This window comes from Mastomys coucha, unplaced genomic scaffold (genome assembly GCF_008632895.1).
Source record: "Mastomys coucha isolate ucsf_1 unplaced genomic scaffold, UCSF_Mcou_1 pScaffold6, whole genome shotgun sequence".
Classification (NCBI taxonomy): Eukaryota; Metazoa; Chordata; class Mammalia; order Rodentia; family Muridae; genus Mastomys; species Mastomys coucha.
Window position 1 is genome coordinate 122,674,994 of NW_022196912.1, and position 19,398 is coordinate 122,694,391.

At 47.9% G+C, this 19,398-nt stretch overlaps 2 protein-coding genes across 6 annotated transcripts in view; one reads left to right on the top strand and one right to left on the bottom strand.

Annotated features, from left to right (window-relative positions):
• The window catches only part of Wars1 (tryptophanyl-tRNA synthetase 1), a 32,477-nt gene extending 26,154 nt beyond the window's left edge, over positions 1–6,323 (bottom strand). Inside the window, exons 1-2 of one of the 2 annotated variants that reach the window (XM_031356016.1) lie at positions 6,210–6,323; positions 847–1,019 (exon numbers count right to left, since the gene is read on the bottom strand). In XM_031356016.1, the coding sequence (XP_031211876.1) occupies positions 847–957 (111 nt within the window). In that variant the 5' untranslated portion in view covers positions 958–1,019; positions 6,210–6,323. Of the gene's footprint in view, positions 1–846; positions 1,020–6,209 lie in introns of those variants that run through there. The other variant, XM_031356017.1, reaches the window with a different exon arrangement.
• A 74-nt stretch (positions 6,324–6,397) lies between these two features.
• The window catches only part of Wdr25 (WD repeat domain 25), a 137,490-nt gene continuing 124,489 nt past the window's right edge, over positions 6,398–19,398 (top strand). For 2 of the 4 annotated variants that reach the window (XM_031355282.1, XM_031355285.1), the window contains exons 1-3: positions 6,398–6,471; positions 9,666–9,768; positions 10,541–11,358. In XM_031355282.1, the coding sequence (XP_031211142.1) occupies positions 10,570–11,358 (789 nt within the window). In that variant the 5' untranslated portion in view covers positions 6,398–6,471; positions 9,666–9,768; positions 10,541–10,569. Of the gene's footprint in view, positions 6,472–8,855; positions 8,875–9,665; positions 9,769–10,540; positions 11,359–19,398 lie in introns of those variants that run through there. The other 2 variants (XM_031355283.1, XM_031355284.1) reach the window with 2 other exon arrangements.

Genomic DNA, 19,398 nt, shown 5'->3' on the forward strand with positions numbered 1-19,398 from the left:
GAGCTGGGGGGAAGAGGGTGGAAGACACTGGGGTGCTCGGGATCTTTAGCTGTGGGTTCTACATCCTTGGGTTCAATGAACACAGGACAGGAACTACTAAACACAAAGAGGTTCTTCATCTGCACTGAGGATGCATACATTCCATCCTGTCACTTTATTCACTGTCAACTTGACAGGATCCAGAAGTGCCCAGGAAGGAAACCTGCACACATGTCTACAAGGCAGCTTCTAGATAGGACAATTAAGGTGGGAAGATATACTCTAAGTGCATTATTCCATGGAGAAAGAGAGCTGGGCACAGGCACCCATCTCTGTCTCCTGACCATGATCCAATGTGACCAGCTGGCTCACAGTCCTGCCTGTGCTCTCCTTGCCATGAAGGATTAACCTTAAACTGTGAGCCAAACACACTCTCTTCCTTAAGTTGCTTTTGTCCTGCATTTTGTTACAGCAACAGACAAAAAGAGTAAGTACTATGTCCTCTCTAGATACAGTACCGCAACAAAAACAAGACAAACCCAAACACAACCAACAACAAAACAAAAACAACAAAAAAACCCCAAACCAACCAACCAACCAAACAAAAAACATAGGGCATCACAACTGTTTACACAGAACACACACAATACTAAGATGAGCTAAAGTATTGGACAGGTCACTAGTGAATCCTACACTACTTCATGTGAGGGACTCTGGTATCTCTGAGGATCTGGGGACCAGTTCCCTATAGTACAAAGGCCTTTGAAGCACATAGGGAGGACACTGAACTCAGTGCACTACACCCAGACAGCTGCGCAGGGGTGGAGGCTCAGGAGCATGTTTTGGAGAGCCCGACAAATCACCTACTTTTGGTGCATTTCCAGCTTTGAGGGACCTCACGAGCTCCCCTTGAGTAGCTATGCTGTTGAACAGCTCCAGTGGAGAGGTGCAGGTCTCGCCACTGGGCATGTCTGCCATCTTCTAGGCCCTAGGCCTGCAGCTGGCTTGTGAGTAGTGTGTTCAGCAGTTGACACAGGACTCTGTGGAGAACAAAGGAGACGGCAGATAAGGGTGGGAGCCATGAGCAGACTGCTGCCGCTGTGCTTCCTTACAGTACACAGCCTTTCTTTCAGAAAAATGTGGTAACTGAGCCGTAACAGACAACGGGACAACAGAACATTAATGGAAAGGGAGGAGGAGAAATCTGGGGACCAAGAAAAAGCAGCATCAGTGCCGACAAGGAGAACTAAAGGCATTAGTGGGAAGTAGTAACTTGAGGCCAGCACAGGAGGGCCTTCTTGTAAACAGTAAGTTGGCACTGGGTGATGTTTGTTCCCATCTGGTGCCCAGAAGAGAGGAACTCATGTCTGCTTGGAATATAAACACACTTTAGTAAGGCTGCATTCACCAGACCCAAAGACACTCTGCAAAGTCTTATTTGTTCTTTATCTTTACTGCTTTGGGAACAAATTCTCAGGCCTTTGCAGCCATAAAGAACACAGTAACGCCACATGGCCTCTGGCTGGCCAAATGTCACACTCTTACAGCAAGGTCCAGGTGTGCAGGCCCTCTCCGTTCTGAGTTCTAGACCAGTGCCAACCAAGGGCCTTGCCATCCCATATGCTGCCTCACTGAGGCTGGGAAGGTGTGTCTGCACCTTCTATCAATCACTATCTCTGTTGACACTGGAAAGGGGGAGGGACTGGGCCATCTGGAGTCCTGTTGGGCCAGTCACTTATCTATAAAATGTTAACTCTTGGAACTTTTTAACTTAGCTCAAGGGCTGTTTTAGAAATAAATGAGAAAAAACTGACACAGGAACACATTACAAACTGTAAGCAAGATCCAAGTACACCTCCGGTCTTGTTATTCCTGGTTAGGGAGTGAGGGCTCTAGGGATACACCTAACTCAGCTTTACTTGACTTACATTAGAGGAGGAGTCGAAGCCTGTGCTGGGCCAGTAACTGAGCACCCTGACCTGACACCTTCATCTGAGTTCCTCTATGCATCAAGTCCCCTGAGTCTCATCAGAATCTTGTGACAAATCTGTCCTCCCCAGCTCATGGATATAGAAGTGTGTGACTGCAGAAGAATGTGCTGTATGACAGTATTCTTGAGGATTCTCGAACAAATGTCTTTTCACTTCTGAGAACAGACCCGATTAAGCATACCACCAAAGTGCAAAGTGGTGAGCCAGTGAGAGCTATGTTCCTCTGGCTCCTACCCCACTTTGACTCAGTGAGTTTCCTGGGTAGACAACTCAGAGTCTCTCTCAGCAGTCCTTACTGCTCATGTATGCTTGAGGAGAGGGAGGAACTAGGGAATATGGTTAGTTTCAGGGATTTCCTGAGGCTAGTAAGTTGTTTACTTTCTGAGTTTAACAAGCTCCCCCCTTGCAGGACAGGACCTTTACTCCCCTCACAGAACATACTGCTGTGTCACCTTCCTGACAACATCCTGTGTTATACAAGCTTCCCTGCAGGATGGAAGGTTTCAACTAGAGGACAAAAGCTTGGGTGGTCTCAGCCACTGTCCCCACCTACCCACCTCTCTTTCTCAGTCAGATGCACAGTGGAGATGCCATGTTTGTATTTATCTATTGGTTAAATTTGTTCAACACCACCACTTTCATACAAGTCAATGAACTCACAATACCCAAACTAGGATGGGACAGTAGCCAATGAGAATCATCTCACCTGATGCCCAGAAAGGGAAGTTTGGTGAGGGACTGACTCGGAGAGCAAGGCCTATGACCTAGCAGCAGGAGGAACATTGAAGCCAGGGAGTAAGGAGACTCCCAGCCCTTGCTTTTTTATGGACATATTTGCTTGGATCAGATGAGAGAAATGAGTATAATAAAAATGACTTCTAGACACAAAGGGTTAAGCAAATTTCCCAGTGTCTCAGAAGAGCAAGCTGCAACTGTACATCCTGTTAGCTCAGGGAAGCCACAAGAATCTGCCTGAGGTTCAAATCCAGATGTCAGAGTCCATCTCAGTCACACGCTCTCAGAGTCCTGCTCCTCTTCCTCCTGTCCAGGATTACTCTTCCTCTTTTGTTTGGCCTCTGCTATCTGTGAGAGTCAACTGCAGCTTTTCATAGCCATCCCCAACCACTGCAGCCCGGGGACCCTGGAACATTCCTGTCCTACTTTGTTGTAGCACTTCCTCTGCAGTAGAGTTGGTCGAATTGTAATTAGTGTAGACCAGCATGTATTTCTACTATTTACTATGAATGACTCTCCAAAATCAGTAAGTTCAACCTCTTTCTCTAGGCTGTTCTCTTAGATCTGTGTAAGTGCAGGTTTTAGCTGGGCATGGTGGTTGGTATATATCTCCAAATCTAGCTGAATTAGGCTAGCCTGGGCTACAGGAAGTAAATTATATAGTAAGATCCTGTTGTAGCACCCCCCACCCCAAAAAACCCTCCTCCAAACCCAGCAAATATAAAAAAATATCAGTGTTAGCTCTAGTTGATGGCTGAGTCAGTCAGGATCTAAGGCTGTCTCTGGTTTAATGTTTTGGCACTGAGCCATATCCTCTGAGATCTAGGGAGAGCCAGGAAGATCGCCTTGGGTCTCCTCTAGGTCTTAGTCTTCTAGTTTCTTTGCCCACTGTAACATCTGCCCTGTTCTGGTTACCTCTGGACTTGCCTGTTTCTCCACAAATGTGGGGCTTGGCAAAGACTGCAATCAGTTGTGGTCAGAATTGCACTCAACTCCTAGAAAAAGTGCCAGAGAGAATGAGTGAGCGAGCCTGGGACAGCTAGTCTCTTTCCACTGCAACAGAGATGGGAGCTGATGTAATCAGCTAGGGAACAGGATCTGCATTCAGGATCCACGCTGTAGGGGAGCACCTGTCTCTTCAAGTCTTAGAATTCTGACTTGGAAGAGGCATATAAACTAACTCAGACAGAAGAAACAACAGGTGAAATCAAACCTGTTTTCCTGGTCGCTGATGCATGGTCACTGTTTAAATCTTGTGTATGTAAGCACATGAGGAAAAGAGTGAGGGAGACCAAGAGAATGAGAAGCAATTTCTTGAGTGAATATTCTAGGAATGGTTGGGGCAAAGAAAACAGAGCTACCATCTTCCCGACTTCACGCAGTTACAAACTTACCTCTGGACTGTGTGAAGAACTCTTCCATTCTTCTCTATTTTTGTTTTCTAACCTTTAGAATTCTGCTTAACTTCAGGGGTGTTTAGCTAGGGGTTCTTAAACCTCTTAAAGTATATCAATATTTGCATATCCATTGGGTGGATGGATGGATGTAAGAAGCGCTTGGGTTTACCATCTTTATGAAGGAGTCCAAGATGCCAAAAGGTTAAGGACCACAGTCTTGAGGACTTACCATATCAACTCCAGATGAGAAGTTGTCTCTTTATTAAGGAAATGCTATTTATCCAACTACTAATACAATATGGAAGAAAGAAAGAGGGTTCTAGCCAGGAATTCATCTATTATGCCCCGTAACAAAAGTACTGGGATTGTAAAGTCAGACTGCCTAATGCAGAGCAACCACAACAGGTCTCTGATGAGAAACCTCCAAAAGGCTCCTCCACCCCATAACTCCCCTTCGCAGGCCTTTTAATCTATGGTTCATTTGGAAAGACAGTATTGTTCTAGATGACACAGTAGGCTCGTAATGAAAAGGGCACACTACAGTGTGAGCAGATAGGAAAGAGAAGGATTTGGACCATAAGGAAACCATCACAAGTGAGACCCACAGACTCTGCAGCCTGAGGGGCAGCTTGGGAAGAGGGTGGTCTAGGAAACTTTCTAGATACCTTGGGACTGTAGTCTCAGAGAGTAGATAACAATAGTTTCTGATTGACATGATTGCAAAAGACAAAACTTGGGGATAGATGATGGTCTAGTTAATGAAAGGTTATTTTCCCAACCAAAGGCATTGGGGATTGAACCCAGAGCCTGGAACATGCCAAGTAAGCCTTTTAACAATTGAACTACAAGCCAAGCCCTATGAACACTACCTTAAAAGAGAAAGACACTAATTTACAAAGACAGACATTACAGACTCAGTTGTCACAATAAGAATGCCAACGTATTCAGACACTGAATGCAAACAGGTCACTGGGCACCCACAGCATCTACTCCTTAAAACCAGGGCATTACCTGAACTTGGGCCAACTAGATGTGACAACTAAATGCACAACATCCCAATCCTGACACACACACCCTTCTCAAATTCAACACTTTCATATAAGGTAGGTATACCAAACCAAAGCACTGGAACAACAGAAAACAAGGCTGCATGCCTAGCCAAGAAGGCAATACATACCCTGGCTGTGTAGTCCAAGGGCGCTCACGCTGGACAGTTGAGCATCTGAGAATGCCCAGTCAGGGTGGAGGTCTTTAAGACTCTCCTTTGCCACTTTCAGTTTCTTTCTTTGTTTGTTTTTTTACATTTTTTTTTTTTTTATTTTTTAAGAGTCTATTGTTTTTCTTTCCTGCTCTGCCACACCCTTTCAGTTTCACTTATTGAGGGGGTTTCCTAGAAATCACTCAGGTTCTCAGAAACATTTTACCCACTTGACCAGCTCCTTTCATGAGCAAGTCCAGCCAGTGGCTAGCTAGTTGTGCTGTGGGAGGAGAAGGCTGAGGCCAATCAAACTCTCAAGAGCCCTGAGCTACTTGCCATTGCATCAGCTGTCCCTTTCTTCAGGTTGACCGCCAGATGACCTCCCCACCCTCTTCCTTTTCCGCCCCCACAGCATCATTGCAAGTGTGTGTAGTGTAGCGACAAAAAGGGCAGGCATATCACTATGTACATCACTGCTTCCCTGAGGCAGTCTTGCTCTGAAGTTGTGCACTGCAGCGGAAAGATAGGAACTCCGAGTTCAGCTTTTAATGTTGGGCATAAGCTTGCTATGCTTTCATAAACCCGTGGGCAAGTAGCGTTCCTTCTCTGCTTCTCTTTTGGATTCCTCACTTATCAAACGGGCACCAGGAGCTTTACAAACACTTCGTGGAGGGAACTGCTGGAGATCCTACAAGGCAAAGCCCAGGCGGTGGGAAACGATGACAGGTTGGGTGGGCGGCGCCGCAGCAGCCTCCCGGTCCCTCGTGGTGCTGGGTACCCAGAGAACAGAGAGCCCGGTTCTGAGCTGGACCATCAGGGCTCGGCGCCGGGGCGCCATCCCAAGGCTCCGGCGCCACCTCGGCATCCCTCCCTCGCTCCCGGCTCAGTGACCACCGTTTTCTCACTTACCGGCGGCCCTCGTTCGGCCCCACCAGTCAGCACGGATGGTTCAGTCACCGGTACCTTCTGGGCGTCCGTGGAAACACCAGCCGGCTGGAACTACTTCCGGTCCCGGCATGCCGCCATTGGCTGTTCAGACAGGGGCGGGGCGGAGCCCATCTCTGATTGGCTGAGGTTCCCGGGGTCGTGGTGGAACGCGACTGGGCGGCTCGAGTGCCGGCCGGACCTCTGTAGGGGTGTACCAGGTGTACCAAGCGCTTCCGTGTGTGTGGTGAGCGGCGGGCCCGGGAGGGGGGCCGGGACCTGGCGGCCGCGAGCTTCCCGCTTCTTAGCACCGGGCTCAGTTTGCCTCTCGCCTTCCTTTTCTTCCCGTTCATCCCTAGAGTGCTGTGCTGTGAACTCTTTGCCGATTAGTGTTGACAGCTTGGCTAACTTCTTCATCCTTCAAAACCTATGTCTGGTTTTTGTTTCCCATCGTGTATCCGTGACCTCTGGGGCAAGATCCGCGTTAATTTCTGCCCACATCACATCTATCATAGTGCCTAACACAGAGTTGGAAACTAGGACCTGTTTGTTGGACGGGAAAATTCCATCTTTAACTTCCTTAGCTCCCTGTCCCATCAGCTTGCAGTCTACAAATACATCTAGATTGAGGGTTCTTGGACATTGAGCAAAACACACAGGACACCCTGCCCCACGTATCCGTGCTCCCTTAGCTTTTTAGCATTCTTTTGTCCTCAGTATTCTTTTCCCCATTTAGCCTCTTCTTCTTGGTTTCACACGCCCGTTTCCCAAGGCAGTTTTTGGATTTGGGTACAAAATGGCAACCATCATCTAAACTGTCTGCATCTCTCTCAGTCTTCTCCCTTCATGTGTGTTTTCTTGAATCACCCTTGACTCCTCTTAATTGGCATTGGTTCTGTTTTAGTCTCAGTATCGTGATCATCTTGTTTCCCTCAACCTCTCCGGAGTGTCACATTGGTTATTCTCTCTGAGCTCCATAAAAGGACCCAGCTGTCCTGTACCCTTTTCCTTTTGAGTTCTTCTGGCCCACAAGTGGGGTGGAGGATTTGTTTGCCTTCCTATGGCTTGTGAGTGTGCTGAGTGAGTGAAGGACATCGTTTACTGTTTTGCCTACTGTGGCAGATGTTGAGTGAATGGAATCTGTGTGTGGTACAGTGTGCATCAGGCGTCCAGTCTCTTGCTGTCATTCATTTTCTGTGGAGCTGATGGGCCACACTGTCCTCAGATCTGCTATAGGCCTCTTTTGTGAGTCTACCCTGCAGATAACTGTATAACTGAAAACTCGGGCTGTGACTGAGCTCTGCATAGTATGGTGGTGGGAATCTCACGGATTCCATTTGAGGAATCAGGAGATTGGCCTCAGATCCCTGCTGAATATGTAGAGATAATATTATTTGCAGAGCATGGGTCTATCTGTGTCTCCAGTGGGATCTTAGTTTGGTTGGAGAGTGGAAAGCTGGTTTTAGAAGTCCTTTTTAGAAGAGGACTTTAGATGTGGACTTGTTACCTGCCTGGATTCAGCTGCTGGTAGGCATGATAACTACAGGCCTTGGATGGCGAGCGGACTTGTATGGCAGTGGGGTTCTTAGGGAAATAGTGCCATTAGGGGACAGACGTGGGAGGCTTTGAGTAGGATGTTGAAGCCCAGTGTGTGATCTGACATTGTGATATATACTTGTAATCCCAGCACTCAGAGGGCTGAGGCAGGAAGACTAGCCTGGCCTTCATAGTGAGTACTTGTAATGGGGCTAGGGAGGTTCATCTGTTAACAGCACTTGCTTTGAAATCATGAAGACGAAAGTTCAAATCCCAGCACCCATGTAACCAGCCACTACACACTTGGCTTGTAACCCAGCCAGTAAGAGGTCACAGACAGGGAGACCACGCCTCGAATAGATGGAAAATGAATGGCTTGGGACTCCATCTTCTGACCTCCTTGTATGTAGGAGCACAGATTTTCACATTCGCATAGGCATTCACATAGGCATTCACACACTCACACGGCAAACACATAAGAATAAAAAAAGAAGCAGGCTAGGTGGTCCATGGCCCAGGCTTGCACTGTGTCCCACTCTGCCCTCTGCTGGCTGTTATATGCCTAGCACTCTTACTTTCTTCCTGCTTGTACTCACAGAATTAAAATACTGAATTCTAGATCAGAGCGATTCTTACTGAGAACTAGCTGATAGAAATTTGTGAATGCTCAGGATTCCAGGAAAAAATTTTAAAAGGAAATTCAGTATTTCGTTAACCTTTGCATTTGGGGTGAAACAAAAGAATGTAGATGCCATGATTAGAACTGCTCTTGCCACAGTAGGGTAGGCTGGTGCCCTAGGACGCGACCCTGGCTTTATGTGTGCCAGAGCAGTGCTCTGCAGTTGCTCCGCTTCTCCAGACACAGAGTTTTTGTTTTGTTTTTAGAGATGGTTTCTCTGTGTGACCCTGGCTGTCCTTGAACTCACTCTGCAGACCAGACTGGCCTTGAACTCAGAGATCCACCTGCCTCTGCCTCCTGAGTGCTGGGATTGTAGGTATGTGGCACCATCTCTAGGCTAAAGTTGTTTTTAAAGACAGTCTCTTGCTATATAACCCACGGTGGCCTTGAAATCATAATCCTCCTGCCTCAGCTTCACGAGTACTAGGCTCAAAGGTGGGTGCTACCATAGCTAGCTCATTGTTGTGCTCTTGCTTTTTTTCTACTTTCTCCATCTTCTGCTGCTTTGCAGTGCTGAGGGGTAAGCCCAGAACCTTGCATGTGGTAACAAGAGTTCTGTCAGCGAGCTTTAGCCCCAGCCCCACAGAGGTTTCTATTTAAAAATTTATATGTAGTGGGTGGTGGTGGCGCACGCCTTTAATCCCAGCACTTGGGAGGCAGAGGCAGAAGGATTTCTGAGTTTGAGGCTAGACTGGTCTACAGAGTGAGTTCCAGGATAGCCAGAGCTACACAGAAACCCTGTCTAGAAAAACAAAAATTGTATGTAAAGCCAGGTAGTGGTAGCCCATGTCTTTAATCCTAGCACTCAGGAGGCAGAGGCTATTTATGTCTATTTAATAGGAAACCCATTTTTTTTTACTATTACTTGGGTTTTTATATATTATGTAATGTTTAAATTAGGGTTAACATACATACCTCACCAAATATCATTTCTTGTTTTTTTGTTTGTTTGTTTTGTTTTGTTTTTGTTTATTTTGGTTTTTCGAGACAGGGTTTCTCTGTGTAGCCCTGGGTGTCTTGGAACTCATGCTGTAGACCAGGCTGGCCTCGAACTCAGAAATCCGCCTGCCTCTGCCTCGCAAGTGCTGGGATTAAAGGTGTATGCTACCACTGCCCGGCTAAACTTTATTTGTATATATGGCTGGGTAAAGGCATGCATGTTAAGGCACACATGTTGAGGTCAGGGGACAATTTTCATGAGTTGAGTTTTTCTTTTCACCATGTAGGCTCCAGGGACCAAACTTATTCGTGATGACAAGCACCTTTAATCCACTGAGTCATCTTGCTGGCCCAAACACCGTATGTTTTTTAGTTTCCCTTTTTAAAAAGGTATGTTTCCTATTTTAATTATGTGCATGCATATATCGTTTGTGTTTGGGCATGTACATATGAGTGCAGGTTGTCATGGAGGTCAGGACAGGGTCTTGGATCCTCAGGAACTGAGGCTACCGTGGTTGTAAGTTGCCCAGGGTAGGCCGGGGGTGGGGGTTGTGGTTGGGAGCTGACTTTGGATCCTCTGGAAGAGCACTACATGCTGTTAATCACTGAGCTACCTCTTCTGCAAACATAATTTCTTTTTTGTTTGTTTTTGTTTTTGTTTTTGTTTTTTTCATATTTTTGAGACAGGGTTTCTCTGTATAGCCCAGCCCTGACTGTCCTGGAACTCACTCTGTAGACCAGGCTGGCCTTGAACTCAGAAATCCTCCTGCCTCCCAAGTGCTGGGATTAAAGGTGTGCACCACCACTTCCTGGCCATAATTTTTTTTTTTAAAGATTTATTTATTATAATATCTAAGTACACTGTAGCTATCTTTGGACACACCAGAAGAGGGCGTTAGATCTCATTATGGATGGTAGTGAGCCACCATGTGGTTGCTGGGATTTGAACTCAGGACCTTCAGAAGAACAGTCAGTGCTCTTAACTGCTGACCTATTTCTCCAGCTCCCAAACATAATTTCTTTATGTTGAAATATCTGAAATCCTCTTTTATTCTGTGTTTGTGGTTGTGGTGTTTGATGTCTTCGACTTTCAAGGGACATCCTGCTCTGAAGTGCAGAAATATTCACGTGTTAACGGTTGCTGACTCTTGATCTTGTTTAGTTCTAGGAAGTCACCTTTGTATTGACTGTATGGCCTCGCTGGTGGCATATGACGATTCTGACTCCGAGTCCGAGGCTGACTCTGCCAGAAGTGGGGATGCTGCAGGTCAGATAAGTGATGCCTCTGGTATGAGCAGACCTTCTGGGATGGGGTTTGCATCTAGCACAGTGACCAAAGAGGTGGCACAGCACACAAGGAACACTCCTTATGAAGGTCCAGGGAAGCAACGTTTGCCGCTGGCTCGGCTCTGGAGAAGTGACCCTGGGTCTTGTCCCAACCAGAGGCTACACTGGCCCTCAGAGGAACCTGACATCACCTTCCCTACCAGTGAGCCTCCCCGACCTTCTCTGTGGATGAGCCGAGCTCCAGTTGTCCATGTGCCCCTAGCAGCTGCCTGCCTTAAGCCCCTACGACCTGCCTGGGATACCCTCAGACCGTCTCATGATCAAAGCAAACTTGAAAGCACTGCTGGAAATGCCAGCTCTTCTCAGAGAAAAAGGGGTGAGGATTGTGTGCTTCCCTATGTCCCCAAGAGACTGAGGCAGCTGCAAGCGCTGAATCCAGAAGCCAGTGGGGGCAAAGATGTAGAGCCCCTGGGGTCCTCTGCAGGGTGTGCCCCGGCCCCACTCTGCGTGGCTCCCACAGTGTCCGAGTTCCTCCAGCCATATTTGAACAATCAGTACAGAGAGACTACGGTTCCCAGGAAAGTGCTTTTCCACCTTCGAGGCCACAGGGGCCCAGTCAACAGCATTCAGTGGTGTCCAGTCTTTTGCAAGAGCCACATGCTTCTCTCTGCTTCCATGGACAAAACCTTCAAGGTAAGACGAGGGGAAATAACTCCCAGTGGCTCTCAGGTATAAGCTACTGGGATGCTTTACTGACTGGAGTCAGGCAGGCAGTGAGTGGACACAGGTTACACAATCTTTGGAAATTTCTGTAGTTCTCTTTGGTACACTGGAGAGAGAGTTCTTTATGGTCAGCCTCAGGTCTTTGGTCTCTCCTGCCTAATTCCTTCCTTCCCAGTGCTGCCTTGTACTACAGCATTAAGTAAATTACAGTATGACCGGACGATAAACACTTTACTTCATTTGATAGTAATACATACGTATTTTAATTTCAAGACAGTGTTTTTCTGTGTTGCTTTGGCTGACCTGGAACTTGCTCTGTAGACCAGGTTGGTCTCCAACTTATAGGAGATCCCCCTGCCTCTGTTGGGATTAAAGGCTGCACTAGTACTGCTCAGCATGCATATATTATTTTAATTCAAGTATGCCGTAATTCCTTTTCTTTCCTGAGGTTGGACATTTTGTCACCTTTAGTAGCACATCCCATGAACGTCCCCTTCCAGAGCCTGATATTTATTTATAGATGGTCTCCCAAAGCAGTAGTTCAGACTTGCCTATAAGGCTGATAGCCCCTGTGTGTGTGTGTGAGAGAGAGAGAGAGAGAGAGACAGAGAGAGAGCGACAGAGACAGAGAGAGACAGAGAGAGAGAAAGAGAAAGAAAGAGGTAGATGTTCTATTGCTTGTGAGGTCACAGAAATTGTACATCTGTTTTCAGGGGGATACAGTGTTTTAAATTTTTTTTTGTTTTTTTGAGACAGGGTTTCTCTGTATAGCCCTAGCTGTCCTGGAACTCATTCTGTAGATCAGGCTGACCTCGAACTCAGAAATCTGCCTGCCTCTGCCTCCCAAGTGCTGGGATTAAAGGCGTGTGCCATCACTGCCCCGCTTTTTTTGTTTTTTTTTGTTTTTTTTTTTGTTTGTTTTTTTGTTTTTTGTTTTTTTAGAGGCTCTCATTGTGTGTGGCTAGCCCTGGCTGGCCTAGAACTCTAATGTAGACCAGATTGGCCTCAAAGGCAAAGAGATCTGCCTGCTTCTGCTTAAGTGCTCGGATGAAAGACATGTACCATCATGCAATACATTTAACTGAAGCCTGTTACTGCAACTTGTAGCCAGCATACTAAATAAGCTTGAGATATCTGGAACAATTAAGCTATAAGGGCTGTAGTGCTCCTGGCACTGAACACTCTGAACCTTTTGCTAATAAGCTGTGATGCCTCTTCTTGCTTCTCCTTGGAAGAGCACGGCTTCCAACAGCCTGTACAGGGTAGCTGGTCTCTGGCCTAAGTGGGTCTCCCTCACTAAGTGGGTCTGATGTCTTGTCGGCAAAAGGGCCCTTTATACCTGTGTTACCTGTGTTACATGATCACTTGAGAATTATAGTGTAGGCTAGGAAGGTGGTTCATTTAGTAAAGTGCTTATAATCACAAGCACTTGATTCTCAGAATACATGTAAAAAAAGGCGGGTGGGTAAGCAGGACCTGGTGGTGCACACCTTTAATCCCAGTTCTCAGAAGGCAGAGGCGGGGGATCACTTAAGTAGGCCAGCCTGGTCTACAAAGCAAGTCCAGAATAGCCAGGGCTATACAGAGAAACCCTGTCTCAACCCCTCCCCACAAAAAGATGGGTGCCTGATTGTAAACCTAGTCTAGGTAGGTGGAAAGAAATGGGTCCTTCGGGTCCTCTGCTCAGCCAGCTTAGCTTACACGGTGAAGTATAGACTGGTGAGAGACCCAGTCTTAAAAACAAGGCCGGTGCTGTGCTAGTGAGAGTGACTACTGCTTTGATGAAATGCCAGAGGCATGCTGGGGAGGAAGGGGTCGTTGGCTTACACGTCTACACAGTAGTCCATCATGGAAGGAAGACAGGACAGGAACTCACACAGGTGGGACCTGGAGGCAGCAGATGATGCAGACTAAGGAGGGGTGCTGATTGCTTGCTCTCATGGCTTGCTCAGTGTGCTTTCTTATAGAAAGAACCCTGGACCACCAGCCCAGAGTTGATACCACCCATAATGGGCTGGGCCCTTCCTTCACCATCAATCACTAATTAAGAAAATGCCTGCAGGGTTGCTTATAGCTGGACCTTATGGAGGCACTTTCTCAGTTGAAGTGCCTTTTCAGATGACTCTTATCTATTGTAATGCCTGAAGAACAACAATTAGGAGCTGGAGTGATGGCTCAGCAGATCAGGGGCACTGAGGCAGGGGGATCTCTGTGAGCTTGAGGCCAGCCTGGTCTACAAAGCAAGTCCAGAATAGGACTAAAAGCAAGATTCAATTCCCAGCAGCTGTCTGTAGTTCCAGTTCTAGGGGATCTGACACCTCCATACAGACAAACAATTTATGCAAGCAAAACATCAATGGATGTGAAATAGAAATTGTGAAACAGAAATAAGTAAAATTAAAAAAAAAATAAAAACAGCTAAAGTTGTCCTCTGACATTTACACGCATACCCACATAAACACATGAGCACCTGAACATGCATGTATACCCAACTACAATTCGCCCCACAAAAACCAAAACACCTATTGCAGAGCAGGACCCAGTAGGGACTCCCATCGGCCTCAGTCTACTCTGTCCTCAGCATTCTCAAAACCACTCATCCCTTTGTCTGTCGATGATGTTTTGAGCCCCAGCCTACCAATGCCAGAAGGCATTTTCTCAAGGGAAGAGGGGAAGACCCAAATACATAGACGTGTGCTGTGTCTGTGGGTGGTGGCTCTAGACAGACATTGACAGAACAGCCAGAAACTCTTGTTTGCCTCTGGCAGGGCTGATGTGTTCTGTTCAATTCTGTGAGCCATGCTTTGGTGCTTCTGCGGTGTTGGGCTGTGTAATATATGTGAGGGGCGTTCAGTGATCTGGGGTGGCTCATGGCAATCCTGAACTGACCCAGAGTCCTGAGAACCTGATGCACAGAGGCCAGCAGGGCATGGGGCTTGTCTGAGGGTTTCAGTTGGGCCCAGGATCTTAGCAGTATCTGGCTGACTCTGGAATACACAGGACACCCCTTGTGTTTGAGCTCACCTGATTGCTGGAATTCTTTCCTCTTTTGTCCTGTCTTCTCTAGGTTCCTTCCCCTTTGCCTCTTGCTTGGCCAGTTTCTACTGAACAGTCAAAAAGCAACTCAGAACAGGACCCATGAAGACTGTTTATCTATTCTGTGGTCTTAGGTTGGGCAGTGTGCTAGGAGCAAGGGCTAATGGAGCCAGATGGGTCATGTCCTTCCTATTGGGACCCTCAACAAGCTGTGCTTATGCTTAGCCTTCCGTCTTTCCACCGTTCCCTGTGCACTGTCCAGTGTTTGAATGTGGAGGTCCCTGCCTTTTCGATGAGCTTGGCTGCTGCCTGGGCTCCATCTCCAGTCCTTCAGGACTAACGGCAGGGCAATGCTCACAGGTGGAGGGGTTTGCTTTACAGTAGGCTGGCTTTCCTGATGCTTTATGCCCTTGGCAAGGAAGGCCTGGGGGTGGTCTAGTAGCACAAATACCGACATGATCTGTGTCTACAGTGTGAAGTGCACTCCTGGCTCCTGGTGTGAACTTAACTGGGATTCTAGAGTGGGCACTACAGTCCTTTCTCTAGGCCATGAAAGAGGGGAGGGCTACCTGGCAGATGTGGTGAACACAGTCGAGTAAGAATATGGGAGGGGTCGCCATGGCAATTGTGCCTTGAACCTATGATGCTGCCTTATGGAGAGATCAGGTGTCTCCTCATGGGTGCCTACCTGCCAACTCCCTGTGCACTGATGGGAAGAGTGGACCTGAGCCCAGTGGAGTTGGGCCCATTGGCAGACCTGAAGGGCTTTGCTGCCCTGGCTCGTTACTGGCAGGAGGCTTCAGTTTCCTGAACAGATACTCAGTATCCTTGCTGCTGTTTGTTTGTTTGTTTTTGGTTTTTGGTGGGGGCTTGAGTTCAGGACCTTGTGCATAAAGGTGAATACTCTACCACTGAGCTATATTCCTACCCCCATGATGTGTGTGTGTGTGTGTGTGTGTGTGTGTGTAGGTAGAGAACAGGGCAGCCTTGGATATTGTTCCTCAGTTTCTCTTTTTGAGATAGATGAGGCTGGCTAGCTGGCATGTCCCAGGATCTGTCTGTCTGTTTCCCCAAAGCTGAGGTTCCAGGATTACATGACTGCCTAGCTTTTCACATGAGTTCTGGGAACTGAATTCTCATCCTTCAGCTTGTAAAGCAAGCATTTTACACGTTGACCATGATGACTTTATTTTTAAAAATTGTTTACTTAATTATTATATGTGTGCTTGTGTGGGGGCACATGCGTGCTATGGTACATGTGTGGAGGTCAGAGGACAACTTTGGGGAGCCATTTCTCCTTCCACTAAGTCACTTCTGGGGACTGGGCTTGGTGGCAAGTGCCTTTAGTTGTGCTCACCCCAAAGATTTTTTTTTTAAAGACAGTATCTCAGTAGGTAGCCCTGTTACTCATTCATAGACCAAGCTAGCCACGAGCTCATAAAGACCTGCCTGTCTGTCTCTGCCTTCAGAGTGCTAAGAGAAAGGCAAGTGTCACCATGCTGCAGACGGTTTTTAAGACAGTTGGCACCTTGGCTCTGGGTGTGGTGAAGAAAAGTGTGCCAGGATTGGTGTGACACTTCATGGCCAGAAGAGGTCGCAGTTGGCCTGCCTGGAGTGACAAGAAGCCTAAGTTCAGGGCTGTGTGTGGGATGCTGATGTGTGGCCTGTCCCAGGAGCCGTGTGGGCTGGAGTCAGGGCTGTGTATGGGATGCTGATGTGTGGCCTGTCCCAGGAGGCATGTGGGCTGGAGTCAGGGCTGTGTATGGGATGCTGATGTGTGGCCTGTCCCAGGAGGTATGTGGGCTGGAGGTGATGATGCTAGTTCTAGACTCCTTGGCTGCTAGGAAGCTTCAGGGGGTGCCCCTACCCTCCTGTCTAGTTCCCCAGTACATCTGAGGGATGGTTTTGGGCAAAGACACTTGCTGTAGTTGAGTTGTGTCAGTACTGACCATGCATTCTAGGATCAGTGTCTCCTGATCTTCCCACTGAGAGTTCATGAAAATTCAGGTTTCTCTAAGCCAGAAGTGGATATCTAGCTGGAACCTGAGCAGAGACTTTAAAAAGATGTTTCACGATTTTAGTGATTAGGGTTGTTTGGAAAATGCATTTTGTGTAACTGGGACTCTGAGTAAGTTTGGAATGCAGAATGGATAGTAGGCCCATAAGCTGTGGTGGGAAGATGGGTCAGGGCATGGAGGGTTCAGGTGGGCACCTGAGGATGGAAGTCCTGCCCTAGGCCCGCAGGTTGGTGTGTGGTCTACTGAGTGGCCGCTGTTTTTCCCTCCCCGACGGCAGAGATGCCCCACTGTTCCTGTGAGGCAGAGGTATTATGTGTGTGCTTGGTCTTCCTGACCTGGGTGCTGGCACTCAGGAGTGAACACCTGGGTAGGGCCTGGCATGTGCTCCTGGCACTCAGGATGTGAACACCGGGGTAGGACCTGGCATGTGCTCCTGGCACTCAGGATGTGAACACCGGGGTAGGACCTGGCATGTGCTCCTGGCACTCAGGATGTGAACACCGGGGTAGGACCTGGCAAGTGCTCCTGGCACTCAGGATGTGAACACCGGGGTAGGACCTGGCAAGTGCTCCTGGCACTCAGGATGCTGGGGCTTTGCCCCCTTCCCTGCTGGTGGTGGCTCACTGGATCTGAATTGTTCAACAGGCTGTAAGCTCTGTGAATGCAGAAGTCACACCAGACTCATTTTTATATTCTCTATAGCATCTGGCATGAAATTTGGTACATGTTAAATGATCAATAAGATTTAAAGACATTTTTTGGATTTCGCTGCTTTGATTTAGGAAGGTTTATATGTGCGCATGCAGAAATCCTGCTCACCTCTAGGGGGCACAGTAAGACTTACAGTCCTGCCCATCCAAGCTTCTAGAATGTGGTAGAATCCTTGACTCACCGTAACATTTACCGAGATGATTTTTCTCTGATCCGGAGCAAACCAGCTCCGTCCATCTGACTGATGTGAGGACTGCCGAGTGCCGGTCTTTCATCGCAGTAAAGCTCAGCTTTGGAGGCACACATTTCAACTAGGCACATTACGGTGGAAAGATATGTATTTTAATATGCTCTAAATGTTCTGTGAGCTGTAAAATGTGCTTATATTAGTTTTGAAAAATTTACAGCCAAAGCAATTAAGTAAAATAAAACAATGAGTCACAGGCCCTGCCGCGCTGCTCGGCTGTCTCAGGCGGTGATCCTTTTCCCCTCTGAGCTGCGTGGCTTTCATGGCTGTAATCCCAGCACAGATACCTTTTATGCTCTCTTCATTTCTCCGTGAACTCGCTGGGCTCTGCATGTTTGAACACCCACTGCACGTAAAGGTAGAATTCAGCCTTTGATGCCTTTTCTGAGGGAAAAAGGCAAACACAGCCAGCCTGCCTGTCTGTCCATGCGGGGGCTGTGCCAGGCCCCCCAGGGGACTCGCTGCTGCATCAGCTTGCTTCCTGCTGTGTGGTTCTTACACAGACAGGTCTCTACATAAAGCTTGTGAGCTACGTGTTGTTAATTTGCTTTATTTGTTCTAGATTTTTCTTCAATAACAAATAGCAAGCTTCTGTAACATTTTTAAAAAGCCCAACTGACGCTCATTGGAGAAACTTGGCCGACTCGGACGACTGAGTTCCCGAGGAGAAGAGCCATCACTGCTGGTGCTGCTTGGCCATTGCTCATCACTAGGCCACCCTGGCCTGGCTGCTTTGTCCCACATGTTGACACAGGCCAGCTGATCATGTGCTGTCGTGCCCTCCACCAAATTGTCTTGTATTGTTTGTGGTGCTGGGGGCATAGCTCAGAGTCGGAATGCCTGCCTAGCAGCAGAAGGCCTGGGGTTCCACCCATATGCCCCCAAACAAGGTCCCCACTGAAGGACTACTCACAAACATTTTTCTGACTGTCTCTTTCCTCACACTTGCCCTTGTCTCTTCTGTGCTGTTTGCTGTAACTTCTGGAGTCCATTTTAAAGCAAGTAGTCCTGCAGCGATCACACTGTGCATAAATGCCATCTTTTCTGCTGCTTAATGTAGTGGAGATGGGCTTTGCACTGTCGGCCTTCGGCAGAAGGCCTGTGTGTGGGAAATGGAACCTCAAATTGGCTGGCCTTCAGTGCATGTCTCTACTGCTGCTCAGCACTGCTGTGACTTTGCATAAGATTACTTGGTCTCTCTGATCCCCGGGTGTCACTGGTAAAGGAGAGAGGATGCCCATCAATGAGGACTGTTGCCACAGATATGGAAAGAAATGATCTAGTCCAGTCCCTGGCAGAAGCTGACTTAATGTAGCACTGCTTTTGTGAATCTTCATAGTTTGCTTTTGTACATCTGGATTTTTAAAGAGTTTCATCCTCAGTGTTCCTGAGATAAATGCCTTTAAAATGCATGGAGTTTCTGAGATGAGTGCTACTGAGCTGCCTTTGCCGTCCCTTGGAGGGCTTTGTCCATTCGCCGGGTCCTGCTGAGGCCAGCCCACTTGCCAGGTGCTCACACTGGATGGTGGACGGTTGTGGAGTTCAAAGTCAAGCCTGGTGAAGCAACTTCACCACTTAGGAGACCCAGGAGGAGCTGTGCTGCCTCCCTCAGACAAGCTGCCTTCAGAGATAGCTGAAGGCTCTGCTGTGGAGGCAGGTGACCCCAGCTGGTGCTTTCTCATGCAGATCACCAGCTCTGTCCAGCAGCACATGAGGGAGCAGAGGGAGTCAGCAGCTGCACCGGGTCCACCACATGCTGCTAGGCACAGCTTTTAACACACTTTACCACAGGCGCTGTAGCTTGTTCCTGGCTACACAGCAGGCAACATGGGAGGAGGGGGTGCTGATAGGCCACAGAGACTGAGCAAAACCTGCAAGCTGTTCCTCCTCCTCCTCCTCCTCCTCCTCCTGTTCCACCACCACATCTAGAAATGACCAGTTGAAAAGCAGCCCCTTCTCCCGTATGGGTCCAGGCTCTCTCCAGCCTCACTACTTGGG